The sequence below is a fragment of the Protopterus annectens genome, chromosome 4.part0, assembly GCF_019279795.1.
Source record: "Protopterus annectens isolate FY-2018-M chromosome 4.part0, PAN1.0, whole genome shotgun sequence".
Lineage (NCBI taxonomy): Eukaryota > Metazoa > Chordata > Ceratodontiformes > Protopteridae > Protopterus > Protopterus annectens.
Genome location: NC_056733.1, coordinates 523,424,589 through 523,440,255, shown reverse-complemented (window position 1 = coordinate 523,440,255; position 15,667 = coordinate 523,424,589). Strand labels below are relative to the sequence as shown.

General features: G+C 39.9%; 1 protein-coding gene across 2 annotated transcripts in view; it reads left to right on the top strand.

Annotated features, from left to right (window-relative positions):
• Positions 1-15,667, top strand: part of TPCN1 (two pore segment channel 1) — a 1,721,246-nt gene that overhangs the window by 82,533 nt on the left and 1,623,046 nt on the right. The window contains exon 1 of one of the 2 annotated variants that reach the window (XM_044068446.1): positions 2,705-3,147. The exons of the other annotated variant lie outside the window; for it this stretch is intronic. Within the exon in view, the coding sequence (XP_043924381.1) occupies positions 3,045-3,147 (103 nt within the window). The 5' untranslated portion in view covers positions 2,705-3,044. Of the gene's footprint in view, positions 1-2,704; positions 3,148-15,667 lie in introns of those variants that run through there. 2 annotated transcript variants of the gene reach the window in all.

The window sequence follows — 15,667 nt, the reverse complement described above, 5'->3', positions numbered from 1 at the left end:
ACTCACTTATCTAGACAGTACTCTGGGTCACTCCTAAAGAGACAGATACTTGTGGTCAGTGGGCTTATCCAGTTAAATAAATAAGTAAAGACTCAAATGTTGTTACCAACGATGTATGTCCTGGGATTGTGTGTGTGTATGCACATGTGCGCATTTCAACAGGCAGAAGGTCCAATGCTCTAAGAATTAAGTGCAAACAGATCAGTGTCATTTCTGTTAGGGCAGTCCTTTTGTCCCTTATGATCTTGCAGGACTGTCTACTTAAAGGAACCCTCTCCCTTCAGTCAGACATCATGTCTGTGGTCTGAAGCATCAAAAAAAAAAAAAAGGTGCAACTCGCTCTTAACAATTTATACCAAGAGTCATTTAATCACAGACAGTCAGACAGATATCTGAGATGTACGCAATCATTAAAATATTTGTAATTGTGGGGCACTGAAAGCCATCTGCAGATGAAATTGACTGACCCCAAAAGTAATATTTTCACAATTAAGCAATTATTGTTCTGGCTCGGCAGTTCCAGTGTGTGTTTGAGCAAAACAAGTTGAAATACATTATTGTGGCAATTGTTATTGTCATTATTTTTTTATTTGAGCACAGTCGGACAGCTGAGGTGTATAGAGTTAATAAATTGGTTGTAATGAGTGGGTATTGAGACAGTCTATGGATGAAAGAGGCAGACTGTAGCTGTTTGATAACTGTCCCACATTCCTGCAGTTCCCAGCTTCCATTGTAAATGTCTATTTTTGTTGTTGTTTTTGATCTTAGTATTTGGAAGAAACATTGGTAACTTTTGGTGCTGCTGTATACTGTGGTTTATAAAGTTGAGGATCTGTATGGTTCTTGGTCTTAAAATCTTTGTCAACCCTGTATCCCCACATGTTTATTACAGAGTTATTTAACTGGGTCACCAAAGTAACATTTCTCTGATGTTACCTACATGTAATTGATTATTTTACATTTCCATTCATTGAGGTGAAAATAACTGTTAATGTAGTTTACTGTACCTCTATTGAGGCTATTTTTGTGAATTAAAATTACATTTTCCTTCTTCCTGTCCTTGGCTAATGCCTCTTCCTCTTGATAGACAGGCTAGAAGTGTGAGCAGTTCTACACTAACTTAAGAATTTATGGGCAAATTTTGTTGAGACCCTTTGTGCCGCCCAGCTTTACTTTTGTAGAATTAGATAATGTCTTTGTATCTCTTCCTGCTCAACAAGACTCTAAGTTGTAGAATGTATGTTTGTTTGTGTGTGTGTGTGTGAGTGTGTGTGTGTGTGTGTGAGTGTCTGAGTGAGTGAGTGAGTGAGTGTGTGTGTTTGTCTTACTGATAGAGTATTGGTGTGCGGTGGTGTTAAGTTGGTAACCTGATAGCGATGTCAACATTTTTGTTTACTGTGCATACAGCTGTATAGTAGTTATGTAGAATGAGCATCAGCTGTTGTTACAGGACATGTCCTTTATGAGTAATGCCTCATGGTCTCCGGAACTAAATTCTTTCTTGTGTTATATAGTCCCAAGCACTGTGCTGGAGAGAGAGATTTTACTCTAAAAACTTAATTAGGACTTTCTTTTGTCTCCACACTCCAAGTTGACCACTTTGTAGCCCAGCGTCTGGTCTTGATAGATAATCTGCTCTGTTAACCTCTGTCATGTCATATTTGTTGCATGATGCCTAATAGAAGCTCAGTGTATTGGTGCTTGTCTTGGACATATCTCTCAACCTTCCATTTCCAAAAAGTGGAACACTATCTCTTAAAATGTGGAACAAATGCCAGCATACTGATGACTTCAACTAGGAAGCTCACATGGCGCTTAAAATGTGTTACTTTATGCTTATAAAAAGTTTTTTTTTATTAGTATGATTCAGTATTATTTGCCATGGATATCAGATAAAAAATCAAAGCCTTTCATGGGGTACATTTGAGAGATATGCTCTTAGGTTTACCCGTTGTAGTTACATCTCTCCAGGTGTAGTAGCACTGAGCCCAGCGCTAGGTGATACTACTGTTCTGACTTCTGTTATTTCAGTATCAAGTGCTGTGTCAAGGAAACAAATCTGACTTGGTGCTGCAGTTTATTACATGTAGATTGAGAAAAGAGCTTGCTTTTAAAATAAGGGCATTTGAGGCACTTTTTAATTGTTGTTCTCAGGTTCAATGTACGTACACTCTAAGCAGGCACTGGTGCTTTCATTTCTATACTTAGTCTTTAATTGGCTCATCAGGGTGCTGGTAGATGTCTGTGCAGTAATAAAACAAAGTCAATTCTCGTGTATCTGTCATGTTTAACACACTTATTCTGAGCTCAGACAAGACTGGAACTTGTGAATACATAATTAATTTATATTATTTCTATAGCTAGTTTCTTGTTTGTCAGTGTGAATGATACTGGACACTACTCTGCCTTAAGTTTTTGGAAATGCCACAGCCTTTATAGGTCCATTTTCCAGAACAAAGATAGGGCTACAGACTGAGCTGTTTCCTGTAGCTAAAAAAGCCTTCAATTACAGCCATGCTGATGCATACAGTGAGCTGCTACATGTTGAGTCAGGAGTGCTCACTTCATGACAGTCCATGTGCTGTTTCCGTAACTAATTTAGAACATTGTATTATGACGTCTGGCCTTTGTACTTTGAGGTTATTTTTAAGTTTTAATGTTGGTTCAGCATTTTGCAAGTCCCATCCCTTTTCCACTTAAGGCAAGATAGATCGCTCGCTGATTGAGAAAGACCACAGTGTTAGGGGAAGTGGAGAATAAAACAGTGATTGTGTAGTTTCTTATTTATGATACGTGTGCTGCTGTTTTATGCTGTGCAACTGTGATTACCAGCATGTTAGGTACTCTGCCAAATATGTGAAATAATGCATCTGTGGCTTTGGTACGCATGGACCTGGACAAATCTGGACAAGAGATGGCGAAAAGTCGGATTTTTATGCTTTTTTTTTAGATCATTTGTTGGCACTCCTTAGGAGGTGGCAGTAGAAATGATGACTGAATTCTTAAAGCCACACTATTTTTAGTTTCACATTTCCTCTTGGAATATGATGAACTTGCAAGGAAGGGGATGTCATCTTTTCTCAGTGGAGGAATCTACAGATTGTTCCCTGAACCGATCAACGTATCTGCCTGAGTTTTCTACTAACGGTACGTGTCACTGGGATCATATTCTGGGTCACTAAGCACTGGGGAAAGCACACTTTGTTTTCATCTTGATCAGTGACAGCATGAAAAAAAATAGCTTCATTTCCAACAGTGAATCTTTTTATAGGCAAGATAACTAGAGAGGAGGATTGAATTTCCTTTCTGAATCACCTAATTGCTGACATTAGTACTTTGTAACAAATAAAATACTGTGCATTTCAAACTGGCTACATAACGTAATATTCATTTGGACCAGGGCCAACTATGTAATCTTCACAGAGGCTTATTTGTGTTGGTTTGCTTTTCGTTTTCCTTCACCTTGTGTACTTCTCATGTACCAGAGAGGTGGAGGTGGTGGTGGTAGCTTATTAGAGTCTGTCAGACTGGCTTTTGACTGCTTCTGAGTGTGACCACTCTGATGCACCAAAGCCATCATCTGGCAGGGAATATGTAAGTCATACATGTGATTGCAGACACAACTGGGAGTCTAAAACACGTGTATACAGTGAAACAGGCTGTGTTAGTGGGCACCCAGTACTCCTCTGTCTCTCCCTCCCAGATGTAATATGCTTGTTTGATATTGTTGCTTGTAGCTTCCTAAAAGGCTGCTTTATATTCAGGATATCTGTGCACACACCCATTTATAGTTAATTGTTACCTGGTCACTCAGGACTTATTTTCCATCTGGTTCAGCAAATTGATCCACCAGTGGTGTAAGTATGTGAGGGACTGAAGGAGTAGCCATGGAAACCACACTAGACTGGTTAGAGTATTTCTTTCTATTTTGTAAGTAGATAATATTGAACACACAGTTGTGCTAATTAAAACATTTGTATATGTATGTATGTGTGTTTGCGTATACATATATATATATATATATATATATATATATATATATATATATAAATATATTTGTGTGTGTGTGTCAGTCACCCACACATTTCTGTGTTATAGGTATGAGTTTGAGCAGTCCCCTTCACTGGATGGATTTAAATGTGCAAAGATTGTCCATGTCACTGTAAAACAAAATTCTTTCTCACTGTGAGAATTGTCCGTAATGTTTCATAGTCATAGCCTTACCAATGTAAATCTGACTTAAGTAATTATCAGAGTTTGGTGTCTTAATCTGTCACCTTGACCTCAGGCTGAGCCTGTCTCGAATGATCCATTTGTTCCATACCCACCTAGCCAGGGAATGAATCATCACCATTGCCTCCCATGAAGTGTTAAAAGTATGATGACAGTCCAGTGCTATAAGCAGTCATTCACCTTTTGTATGAATGGGGTCATGTTGTAACACCTCATTGGAGACCATGGTGCACACATTACAGCATGTCATGTCGGAGGTTGTGTGTATGCGTGTGTGTGTATGTGTGTGTAAGGTAACTCATATGTCTCTACTAGAGGATCTTCCTCCTTACCTGTATCTAATTTTGCACCAATCCTCCACAGAGAATGTTCCTTTTGAAGTGCTAGATATTGCACCATGCCTTCTTTTCCCCTAACAAGGAGAGTTGTCTGTCACTTGGTCAGCAGCCTGGGAGATTATTCTGCTGGTAACCTTACTCTCTCACACAATCTGGCTGAGTTTGCATTAGTAAAAATTTTAACCCAGGCAAATGTGTCTTGTTTCAGTTACACCTAAGTGCCTTTTTTTGTTTTAAGAAACGTTCTCAGTTATACAATAGTCAAGTGGAGATTAATGGGGTAAAACAGGACTACAGTATAAAGTTAATTTCTAGTTCATAGCCTTAACCCTGTTTGGTAAATTACGAGACATTATGTACTGGTGTGTGTGTGTTTTTTTTTTTTTTTGGTTATACACACACGCTACTGACCTATGGCATATTTCGGACCCTGGTAGTACCCTGTTATTTTGTCCATTATTTTCCTTAGTTTAGTGACTTTTAAAGAAAAATAAAGTAAAGAAAATGGATGAGAGATAGGGGCAGGGTTTCAGAGTCTGTCATGTGGCTGATAGAGAGCTTTTATTTCAAGAGCCTGCCATGCTCTGTAGACTGCTTGTGTTCTGGATATCAAAGAGGGGCTGTGCATATGCTTCTAGATATATATTCTGCTTAGTGTTAGTGCCTACTTAGTTGGTGCATGCCTTTTTTGCAACACTGCTGATGTACTAGAGAGGTATTCAGGATTTCCTCAGTGTTCCCCATTTTTAAAGAGAGCAGGCCATTAGCCACTAATTGGTCTTCTGGTTCTCAAAATGCTCTTCGCAGTTAGGTCAGTGCTGTTGCTTTTGGTTATAGGCCCATTTACATTAAGCTTACACTATTGCCTGGTTTTCTAAACCATCCATTTTTAACCCACTAGTATACTGTTATGTACAGGTCTTATTCTCAGATCTTATGGTGCTTTATTTCTAGAACTTCTTGGTTCTTGACCCCCCCTCACCCTTCAGCAATGTGGAACAAGTCCTTTACCTTGTTGAATGAGTGATTTTAAAAAAGTCTTCTGTTTTGCTACAGCTTCCCTTAGCATTTGTTTGACTACATTTTTCCTCTAAAAAATGGCATAACACCATTACATAATTGGTTAATTTAACTATTAACTTTTTGTACTGTGCTAGCTTTCATGAAAACATAGTCATGAAGTGTAACTGGTACGCCTTGTGTGTTTTCTGCAATCTGGGAGGATTGAGACAGTAAACCATAAAACATCAGAATCAGGAGCAGATGTCTTGTTTGTCCTGTCACGTCATTATGCACAACTAGCATCATGCAGCTTCCCTTCTGTTTTGCCGGACTCTCAAATCAAAACAAGTCATGCCCTCCTGAATCTTTTTTTCTGATTCCTATTACTCACACTGGCACACTCATTGCATTTACCACCCTTCCTGTAAAGTATTACTTTCTTTGGTTAAGACTAAAACTAGCTCCATCTCTTTAATGACCATCCTGTGCCTTTACCTCATCTTTCATCTTAAGATGTATTCAGTCCCTCTGTTTCTGACCTGATTTGCCCACATCATTATCACCCTGTTCTTTCTTTGTTTACCCATTTCTCTCTCTCCTGTGTTGTTCCTTCCTCATGTTCCCATATCACATCCCCCGCCATTTCACCCTTATGTACTTCAATGATACTTCCAATATTCTTTTCTTATGTACTATCATATACTCCCTGTTCCTTCCTTATATATATCCAGAGCGCATGGCTCATTCCTTTGAGTACTTTTTATCATTTTGTATGTTTTTTTCTCTGACATACCTTTATCAGATTGCCTCTTTTCCATCCTTATAGCTGCTATCTCCCTGTTCCCTCGTATTTTACCCATGTTCTATCCTGATTGATGTTCTTCATAGTCGGTGTTGCAGTACTGATACTTGGATCTTCCTGCCATGCAGAAACTCTCGACCGGCCTGATTTCCAGAGTCTTTGCATAATCCCTTGCTGACAGACGTTTGACGTCTGCACTCTGGGTATAAAAAGGGCATCCATCAGCACCATCTTTAGTTCTTTCTAGCCTTGCAGTCTGATGTGCTTCATATGTGTTTAGTACTTTCTTTACTTTGGTCAGTTAATGTTTCCAGAGAGTCTGTTCTCATCCCAGTCAAATAGTTACCCCATTGGGGAAATTTCTAAACTAATTTAATTTTCAGAAAAGTAAACAATGGCTAGAAGTGTGGGAAGCAAATCCCACATAAAGATTTTCATTAATTTTTCTGTTCTACTTGGGCTTTAGCTTGATTTCTCTAACTGTTCTGAATATTCAAAATTCCATGTGAAAACTCTTAAACTTATAGCTGAGGTATTTGCAGCTGATATGTTGTCATCTTTTTCAACTTCTTTAGTGGTGTCACATTCCAGTGCTAATGCAGGGCCTCTATAGACTCTGGCATCCACTAGCATCTTTCCAAAAAAAAAGAACAAGAAAAAGGCTAAGGACCCTGATGTTTCCAAAAAAGCTCCAACTACAGTTGTTAATTTGACCGATGATCTAGGTGAGGTGCTTTTGCAGCCCCCTGGTCTCGTAACTTCTAGGCCCAAATCCTCTTGTGAAACCCCTCAAGAGGCCAGCATGGCTTCTGGCCTACCTTCTAATGCCACCACAGTTCACACGTTGGTTTCATCTGAGTTTGCTCTGCAGGCCTCATCTTCTTACATCTGTTCCATGTCTGTCGAGCAGGACTCATTATCTTCCCAGACCCCTGAAATCACAACCAAAATTGCTGCATCCTCGGTCACCTCTGTAAAATGGACAACCAAATCAAAGCAAATCCTTTTATTTGCTTTGCCAACACTTCTGACCACCTCCACTCAGACCAAAGCCAAGACTTCCTTAAAATTGCACAGGATGTTATGGCTTTCATGAAATATAGAGAGACATCTTATTCATCCATCTCTGAGGCCTGTCCATCTAAAAGGAGCAGGGAAGTAACTTTCAGGAAGTGGAAAATTCCTCTAGCTCTGAGGATGAGGAGGAATTGCCTTACTCTGGACACTTACCACTTCAGACTTACCCAGACTCAGATGACTCTTCCACCTTCCCCCTAGGACCTTTCCTTCGAGGATACCCTACATAAAATGAAAAAGGCTTTTAGTTGGGGAAGGAAGTAGTGCTTGCAGGCCCAGACCCACTATAGGGAGATTCTGAGTTTACCTTCACCCAGACCACTGGCTATTCTTTCAGTGCATGTTGCATTAGACGATGTCTTTGAAGGTATATTTTTACACCATGATTCTGTACTCCCTGCTGCGAGAAAACCAGACAGCTTTTACAGAGTGCTAGAAACTCATAAGCATCTCTATAAAAATCCGAAGGCTGATCCTTGTGTTGTCTCCACTGAATCTACTAAAGGTGTACCTTAAAGGGCCAACTAGACATCCCCTGCCTAATGACAGGGAAGAGAGATTACAGATTGCTAGACAAACTTGAGAACAAAGCCTATGTCTCTGCCAGCCTAACAATGATAGCTTTGAATTGTCAGTTCCATAAGCTTAAGTACCTTGAATCTCTTCAAGATGAAATGTTGTCTAAAGCAGAGTGTAGTGCGGATAGAACTTTATCCATGGAAATTCAGGAGATACCTAGAGAAGCTTTAGAAGTCTCCAGACACTCCTTAAAAAGTGGCTATGATGCCTTAGATGCAGAGCTGCTGCCATGGGTTCTGTCATCTGCAGACATACATGTTTCAGGACCAAGTCTTTGTCAGATCAGATAAAGGCTAAACTACTAGATGCCCCATTAGATAAGGAGTTAATTTTTAGTGTGCCAGCTGAACAAATATTTGAGAAACTGGGGAAAAAAGGAAAACAAATTAAAACTGTGAAAGAATTTTACTGGTATCCAACTACAGGGTACAGTAGGAACTACCTGTCAAAATCTTGACTTTTCCCCACCAAGACAAGACAAGGGAAGGCTTTCCCATGGTAAAAAAGCAAGACAGTCTAGGAGATGGCAAATAGAACAATCTCAAAGGGCAGGGGGCTCCAAGAAAACCACCCAGCTCCAAGAGCAACTGTGACTGTGTCCTGTCCCTCCTTCACTTACCTCTTCCCATACCTCTCAGACTTCTGTCAGGAAGACTCTCTTCCTAAGTCAGTGGAAATCTATCACCAGGGACCTATGGATCCTCAAGATCACAGAGAAGGAGTACTATATTAATTTCAGAGAAATTCCACCAATGAGCATTCCAAAACCACTAAAAGAGCAAGAAAGTGTCTTACTACCTATCCTCATGGGTCTACTTCACCAAGCATCCTTTCAGCCCATCCCTCCAGAACAAGAAGGGAAAGGCTTCTACTCTCGGTCCCAAGAAAAGGGGGCACTTGGAGGCCCATCTTGGACCTGTCAGAGCTAAATAAATTCCAAAGCATCCCAAAATTCAAAATGCTTATTTTGTAGAAATTACTGCTCATGTTCTTTCAAGATGTCTCAGTGGTCAAATAGTACTAAAGGGTGCCTACTTTCATGTTTCCATAGCAGACAGTCATAGAAAGTGTCTACAGTTTGTAATAACAGGCTCCCACTTCCACAAGTAACTATAGAAGTTCTTTTCCAAAATACAACAGACAAGAGCTTGGAAGACAGATGCATTCTCCTCCCTGTGGGCAGACTGGTTTCTGTATGCATTCCCACCCTTACCCCTGATTCCAAAGGTACTAACAACAATCGGGGAAGACAGACCTAGCATGATCCTGCTGGCCGAGACAACACTGGTTCTTTCTCTCCTCCTGACGCACAGTGAGGGGTGATTACACACCCTATCACAGCATATACATCACCTCCACCAGTTCAAGGGGTCTGCCTTCCATTCCCACTAGCCACCCTCAAGTTAACCTGGATGATTAGGTTTTCACACCTAGGATGGCATCTTATCCCAAGGAGGTGCTCTCCATTCCAGTGGAAGCAAGAAAACCCAATACCAGGAAATCATACCTGGCAAAATGGAAAAGATTTTCTGCCTGGTATCAATGCACTGACACTGAGCCCACTCAGGCAGACATCAGCTTAGTCTTGCAGTACCTGTCAAGGCTCTTAAACCTAGGCCTTTCCTATTCCAGCATTAAGGTAAATGCATCTGCATTTTCAGGTTGCCTGAGAAATACTCCTCCCTTCTCACACTCCCACATGAGACTTTCTAAAAGGGGTGATTCACTTAAGACCACTCAGAAGGAGCCCCATTCTGACATGGGACCTAAATTTTGTCTTAGAAAAAATAACTTTACCTCTCCTTGAGCCAACAGCCACTGCATCTCTAAAGATGCTTGCCTGGAAGACCACCTTCCTCATAGCTGTGACTTCAGCTAGGAGAGTTTCTGAGCTAGAAGCCCTCACCCGAAAAGAACCTTTCACTGTCTTTCACAAGGATAGAGTCACTTTCAGTACAAACTCAACCTTTGTGCCTAAAATGGTATCAGAACTTACTTTAAAGCAGGCTATCTACCTGCCAGTCTCCTACTCAAATCCGGTAAAAGAAAAAGCCAACCAACTAAGAAAAAAAGAAATACTGCCACGGCAAGCTGTCAAAGTAAACCACAAATTTAATGGTACACAAAACTGTTTGAAGCACTTTTCGTTTGCCTAACCGGCAAACTTCATCAGGAACACGTTACAATATTCAAAACTCCATTTTATAAAAACAGCTGGTCATAAATAACCAATTAAAATACTTTGTAACATTTACTTTAGTTCCTTAAAGGCACCACAATGTTAAAAGGCAACTACTCGTATAAAGGTGTCACAAAAAAGTAAACAATACTAAAATTGTAACACTACTCAATTTTTACCAATCTGGACATTCAATTAGCAGTGGTACTCTAAGTAGGGAATCCTAACCAAATAAAAAGATGTTAACATATAGAAAATTGCATTTACTACTAAACAACTAGTAATCACGTTTTAAACTTTTGACAGTAGGTATTTCACCTCTGCCGGCTTTTCAATTTTAATATACTACTAATAGAACAGGTTTCATTTAAATCAAGTTTGGAGAAAAGGTAATGTTCCAACTGGTCACACACAGGTGAATACTGGTAACACCTTCTACAATAACAATAATGGTCAAGAACTTAATTCAGGGTCAAACCATAATGAGGACACGGTTTCTTTTAACATTCCTAACAACATTAGCCCTGTCAGTGACAACAACAACTCCGCGGGCCAAGTTGAGGTCCGGAGGAGTGAGAGACTGCGGAATGGCTCACAAGCCCAAAGTAATCATGTATACTTCCAACAGCATCAAAATTTTTGGCAAGGCAATCAATCATACAGGGGCCAGGACCAAACAGAAAAATCCCCAGCCGAACAAAAACAAGCAGAAATTCAACAAGCACAAGACTTAAATAAATCAGTACACTACTATCAGGTTGAAGTTCCTAATTCAGTGACACTGAATGACTTAGGACCTGTTTGTTCTTCTTCAGCTAATGCTATGCAGGATAAACAACAACAAAATACTGGTGGCAACCTAACCTTAGTTGATCGAAGCAGACATACAGGTCCAGTCATAGTTATGAATAAAACAGGGGACCTTAAACTGTATAACTTTTCCTCTGTTGAGATATGTACTGACATTGTCGATTTTCTGTCTAAAGGGCACTAGTTTTTGCCCTCCCAACCTTTGAACCTGGTTAGTACTATCCTTGATATTAAAATCTTCACTAGGAAGTTAAACTTCAATTTAATGATGGGAGATGTCATGAACATTCCTCATTCTGACATATTCCACATCTCTAGTACGTACAATCCCCCCCCCATTGCACCCAGTATTACAAACGTTCGAACAACTTTGTGAATTAGACATCAGATATGCTGTTAAGAATGGGTTTAAGCACAAGGTTCCCAATAATACGAGTAGGGAAGAACAAGAATACTTGCAGTACATCAGATCACAAGACATACGTCTTTGTAAACCTGATAAGGGTGGGGGTTTAGTTGTGTTTGATAACGCTGACTACCAGCAACGCATGGAGGTTTTGCTGAACACTAGTGCGTACGAGGTGAGTTCACGTTCAGAAGTCAATAAAGCTTACAGCTTGATTAAAAATTGTATTGAAGACATGTACATAGAAGGTAGAGTAGAAGAGAAGCTCTACAACTTTATGTCAACAACATATCCTAGATATCCTTACATATTTGGTATTCCCAAGATCCACAAGAGTATGGTAAATCCACCTTTGAGACCATTGGTAGACAGCCGTGGTTCACCGACCTACTCTTGTGCCAAAGTAGTAGATGTTATACTGCAGAAATACTTAGTCTTTGAGGACCAAATTTGTAAGGACTCATGGTCCTTTCTGAGAAAAATTGAAGCTCTGTAATTTTATGAGGAATACAATTTCCTCACTATCGATGTGAGAGATTTATACACCTGTATCCCTCATAATCAAGCCATAGAATGGGTAGATTTAATGTTGAAGAAAAATAGGGCCCCAATTGCTGAAATTTCTTTGGTTACCGAACTAATTGATCTAGTATTATCCAATAATTTCTTTATGTTCCAGGAAGACTTTTATTTACAAAAAGTGGGGGTCGCTATGGGCTCCCCTTGTGGAGCCAGCATAGCGAACTTCATCATGGCCTATTGGGAATCAGAATTTGTATTTAAGAATGACACGTTCTGTGATTCCCTTGTGTTTTACACACGTTATCTTGATGACATTTTTATTTTATTAAAGGGCGATGAATCAGTTAGTAAGAATGTGTTGGATTATTTTAATCAGACAACACAATTCCTGCAATTCACTTCCACATTCAATACGGAGGCCATAGCTTATTTAGACATCTGGCTAGCCAAAAATCACAATTTAGGTTGTTTTGTAGCAAAGATATATAGGAAGAGCACTTATTCTAACACATTCCTACACTTCTCCAGCTGTCACCCTTTTTACCAAGAAAGGTCAGTCATCAAAGGCCAACTAGTGAGAGCCTCAAGAATGGTTAGTCAAGATGAAGACTTTATTGAAGAGTGTTGCCTTTTGAAAAGCATGTTTATCCATCGTGGCTATCCTGAAACTCTCTTAGATAGCCTAATCAATGAAGTTAGAACTAAGAGACTAGATCATGTGTACACACCAATTTTAGGTGTCAAAAGTTTATTACCTGTACCTGGCAGTATTACCGATATAGAGAATACCGTCACAAGTCCTATCACTGATAGCATGGAGGTTAAAGACGTTAGGTTAAGTTTCATCACCACTTACACTATACATAGTTATTCCTGCATTGGAATACTACAGAAAAGTTGGGAATTATTTAAAATCAAGTCAAACATACGTAATAAAGTAGGTGATTCACCCAGAGTTATTTTTAGAAAAGGTAAGAACTTAAAGACCGTTTTAGAACAACAACTACTCCCTACAAAAGCTCGTATTACTGGCATGAACAAGTGCCAAAGTTGTAATTATTGCAAGTTTGTAGAGGTAACTAACAACTTTAACATTAATGGTACACAGTACAAACTTAAAGAAAAATGTAGCTGTAATTCCAGATTTGTTGTGTACCTGGTCAGGTGCAAATTCTGCCCTGCATTTTATATTGGCAAAACAGAGTGGAGGCTCCGTGATAGAATATATGAACACCAATACGCTATTAATAAGGGCAGGTTAGAAAATGCCCTGGCCAAGCACATTTCTACCAACAAAGAACACGTATTTAAGTTCTTGGTCATCGACCAAGTTATGCAGGACACTAGGGGTGGCAAAAGTAGAAGAACTCGAATTAGCTTGGCAAGTCAGGCTGAATGCCTACAATCTCCCGGGTTTAAATGAAACCTGTTCTATTAGTAGTATATTAAAACTGAAAAGCCTGCAGAGGTGAAATACCTACTGTCAAAAGTTTAAAACGTGATTACTAGTTGTTTAGTAGTAAATGCAATTTTCTATATGTTAACATCTTTTTATTTGGTTAGGACTCCCTAGTTAGAGTACCATTGCTAATTGAATGTCCAGAGTGGTAAAAATTGAGTAGTGTTACAATTTTAGTATTGTTTACTTTTTTGTGACACCTTTATACGAGTAGTTGCCTTTTAACTTTGTGGTGCCTTTAAGGAACTAAAGCAAATGTTACAAAATATTTTAATTGGTTATTTATGACCAGCTATTTTTATAAAATGGAGTTTTGAATATTGTAACTTGTTTCTGATGATGTTTGCCGGTTAGGCAAACGAAAAGCGCTTCAAACAGTTTTGTGTACCATTAAATTCGTGGTTTACTTTGACAGCTTGCCATGGCAGTATTTCCTTTTTTCCTACTCAAGTCCACAAAATGGGGCAGAACAACTCTTTCATACCTTGGATGTGCACAGGCAAATTAGGTGCTATCTAGACAGGACAAAAAGCCCTAACAGAGCAGAGCAATTGCTGGTGGCTTTCACAGAGGGTAAATGTGGCAAGTCTTGTCTCCTAACAAACCATCTCTAAATTGATGACTAACTGAATTACTCACACCATGGAAAGGATTTACCTGGGCATAGTAAAGCCCACGCCACTGGACTTGGGGTGACTACCACTGTTTTTCTCAAAGGAGTACTCGCCCAGGCCATCCTAGAGGCAGCCACATGGAACTCAGTGCACATCTTCACAAAACACTATAACCTAGGAAATTCCTCCAGGGCTAGAGCAGGTTTTGCTTCTGCCATCCTGCAAAATCTTATTTCCTAAGGTCATACAGATGAACCACCACTCAATTTTTGGCTTTGGTAGTCCTCCCTAGAATCAGTACTACAACATTGACTATGAAGAACATAGTGTAGTTGTGTCCCACTTACCATAATTGTAGATGTTCAAGTAGATCAGTGTTGCAGTAGCTAGTCCCACCCTCCAACCCATCTGTCTGCTGACTGCTTGTCTCCCCTTACTGGGTACAAGGGGTAGAGAAGTTCTCTGTAGATAGTCCTGTTATATCCATCATCTCCTCTCCGCCTTCTATGATATTACTCCCTTTCACTCAATTTCAGACAACTGGAGAGGTTATTCTGTCCCCAGGCATCAGACTGCTTGATGTTCTTCTATATCACTGTTGCAATATTTTTCACAGTAGGGTCTGCCAAGGATAGCCCAATGTCCAGCTATATACCAAAGCCTTTAGATCCTACATGCTCCATACAATACATGTATGCTCCCCATACATAACATAAGGCATAAAGGTGATGTTCAGATGCAGTTACCCAGAACTTCTTTGCTGCCAGTCTGAATGCCATCATCGCACATCAGTCTGAAAGCCCTTTTGCTGTGCCGAATATCTAGCCATCAGATAAGTTCCCCATTGGGGTCTTTTTTCTTTTTCTTTGGTTTTGTTCCTTTTTGGTTATCTAGAGTTCATGTCATCCAAGAAGGGGAAAATGTAAGTGTGGTAGGTAGATTCCCCATAAGGATCATCATGAACAGTATCTTTTTTTGTCTGGTGCTTCCCATGACCATATGTCCTATAGCATTTGCAAAGAGTTTGTTCCTAAGACACTTTGAAGTCATTTCTCTTCCCTGGCCATCTAGCTGGAGAAATAGAAATAAAGAGGCTGCAACAAATGAATAAATATCGACACAATTGTAGAGAAAACCACGTTTGATTTTATGTTGGTCATATGACTCTGGGCTGCATGTCATGTGACATTCTGATTTGTATTTAAACTCACCTGTCTTTAGAGTTTGTATTAGCATTGAGAAAGGGTTACACCCGAAAGCTTTGCTGTTTGCTTTTCTATAAAACGTGGTTTTCTCTACAACTTTGTCGACATCTAGCTGGAGAACCAGAGACTTAACCTGTTAGCCCAAAGTAGCATGGCAGAAGCTTCTAACCCCGACGTCCCATTAAGCAAGAAGAAGGCCAAGAAATCTCAGGCAGATTCTTTGGTTGTCCAGGCTGCACCGGAAATCGCTCTAGAAGCAGGTGAAAGCTCTGTAGGTCATCCGGTGTCTGTCAGATTCCTCTTCAGTGACCCCATCGGCGGCCGGCATGGGTCCTTCTTTTCACACGTCCTCTGAGTCCTTGCAGGCATCTGTTCCGGATGTCGAGGGGGAAACCGCAGTTGATCATCAGAGGACCCTAGAGGGATTCTGCAGATTCTTGT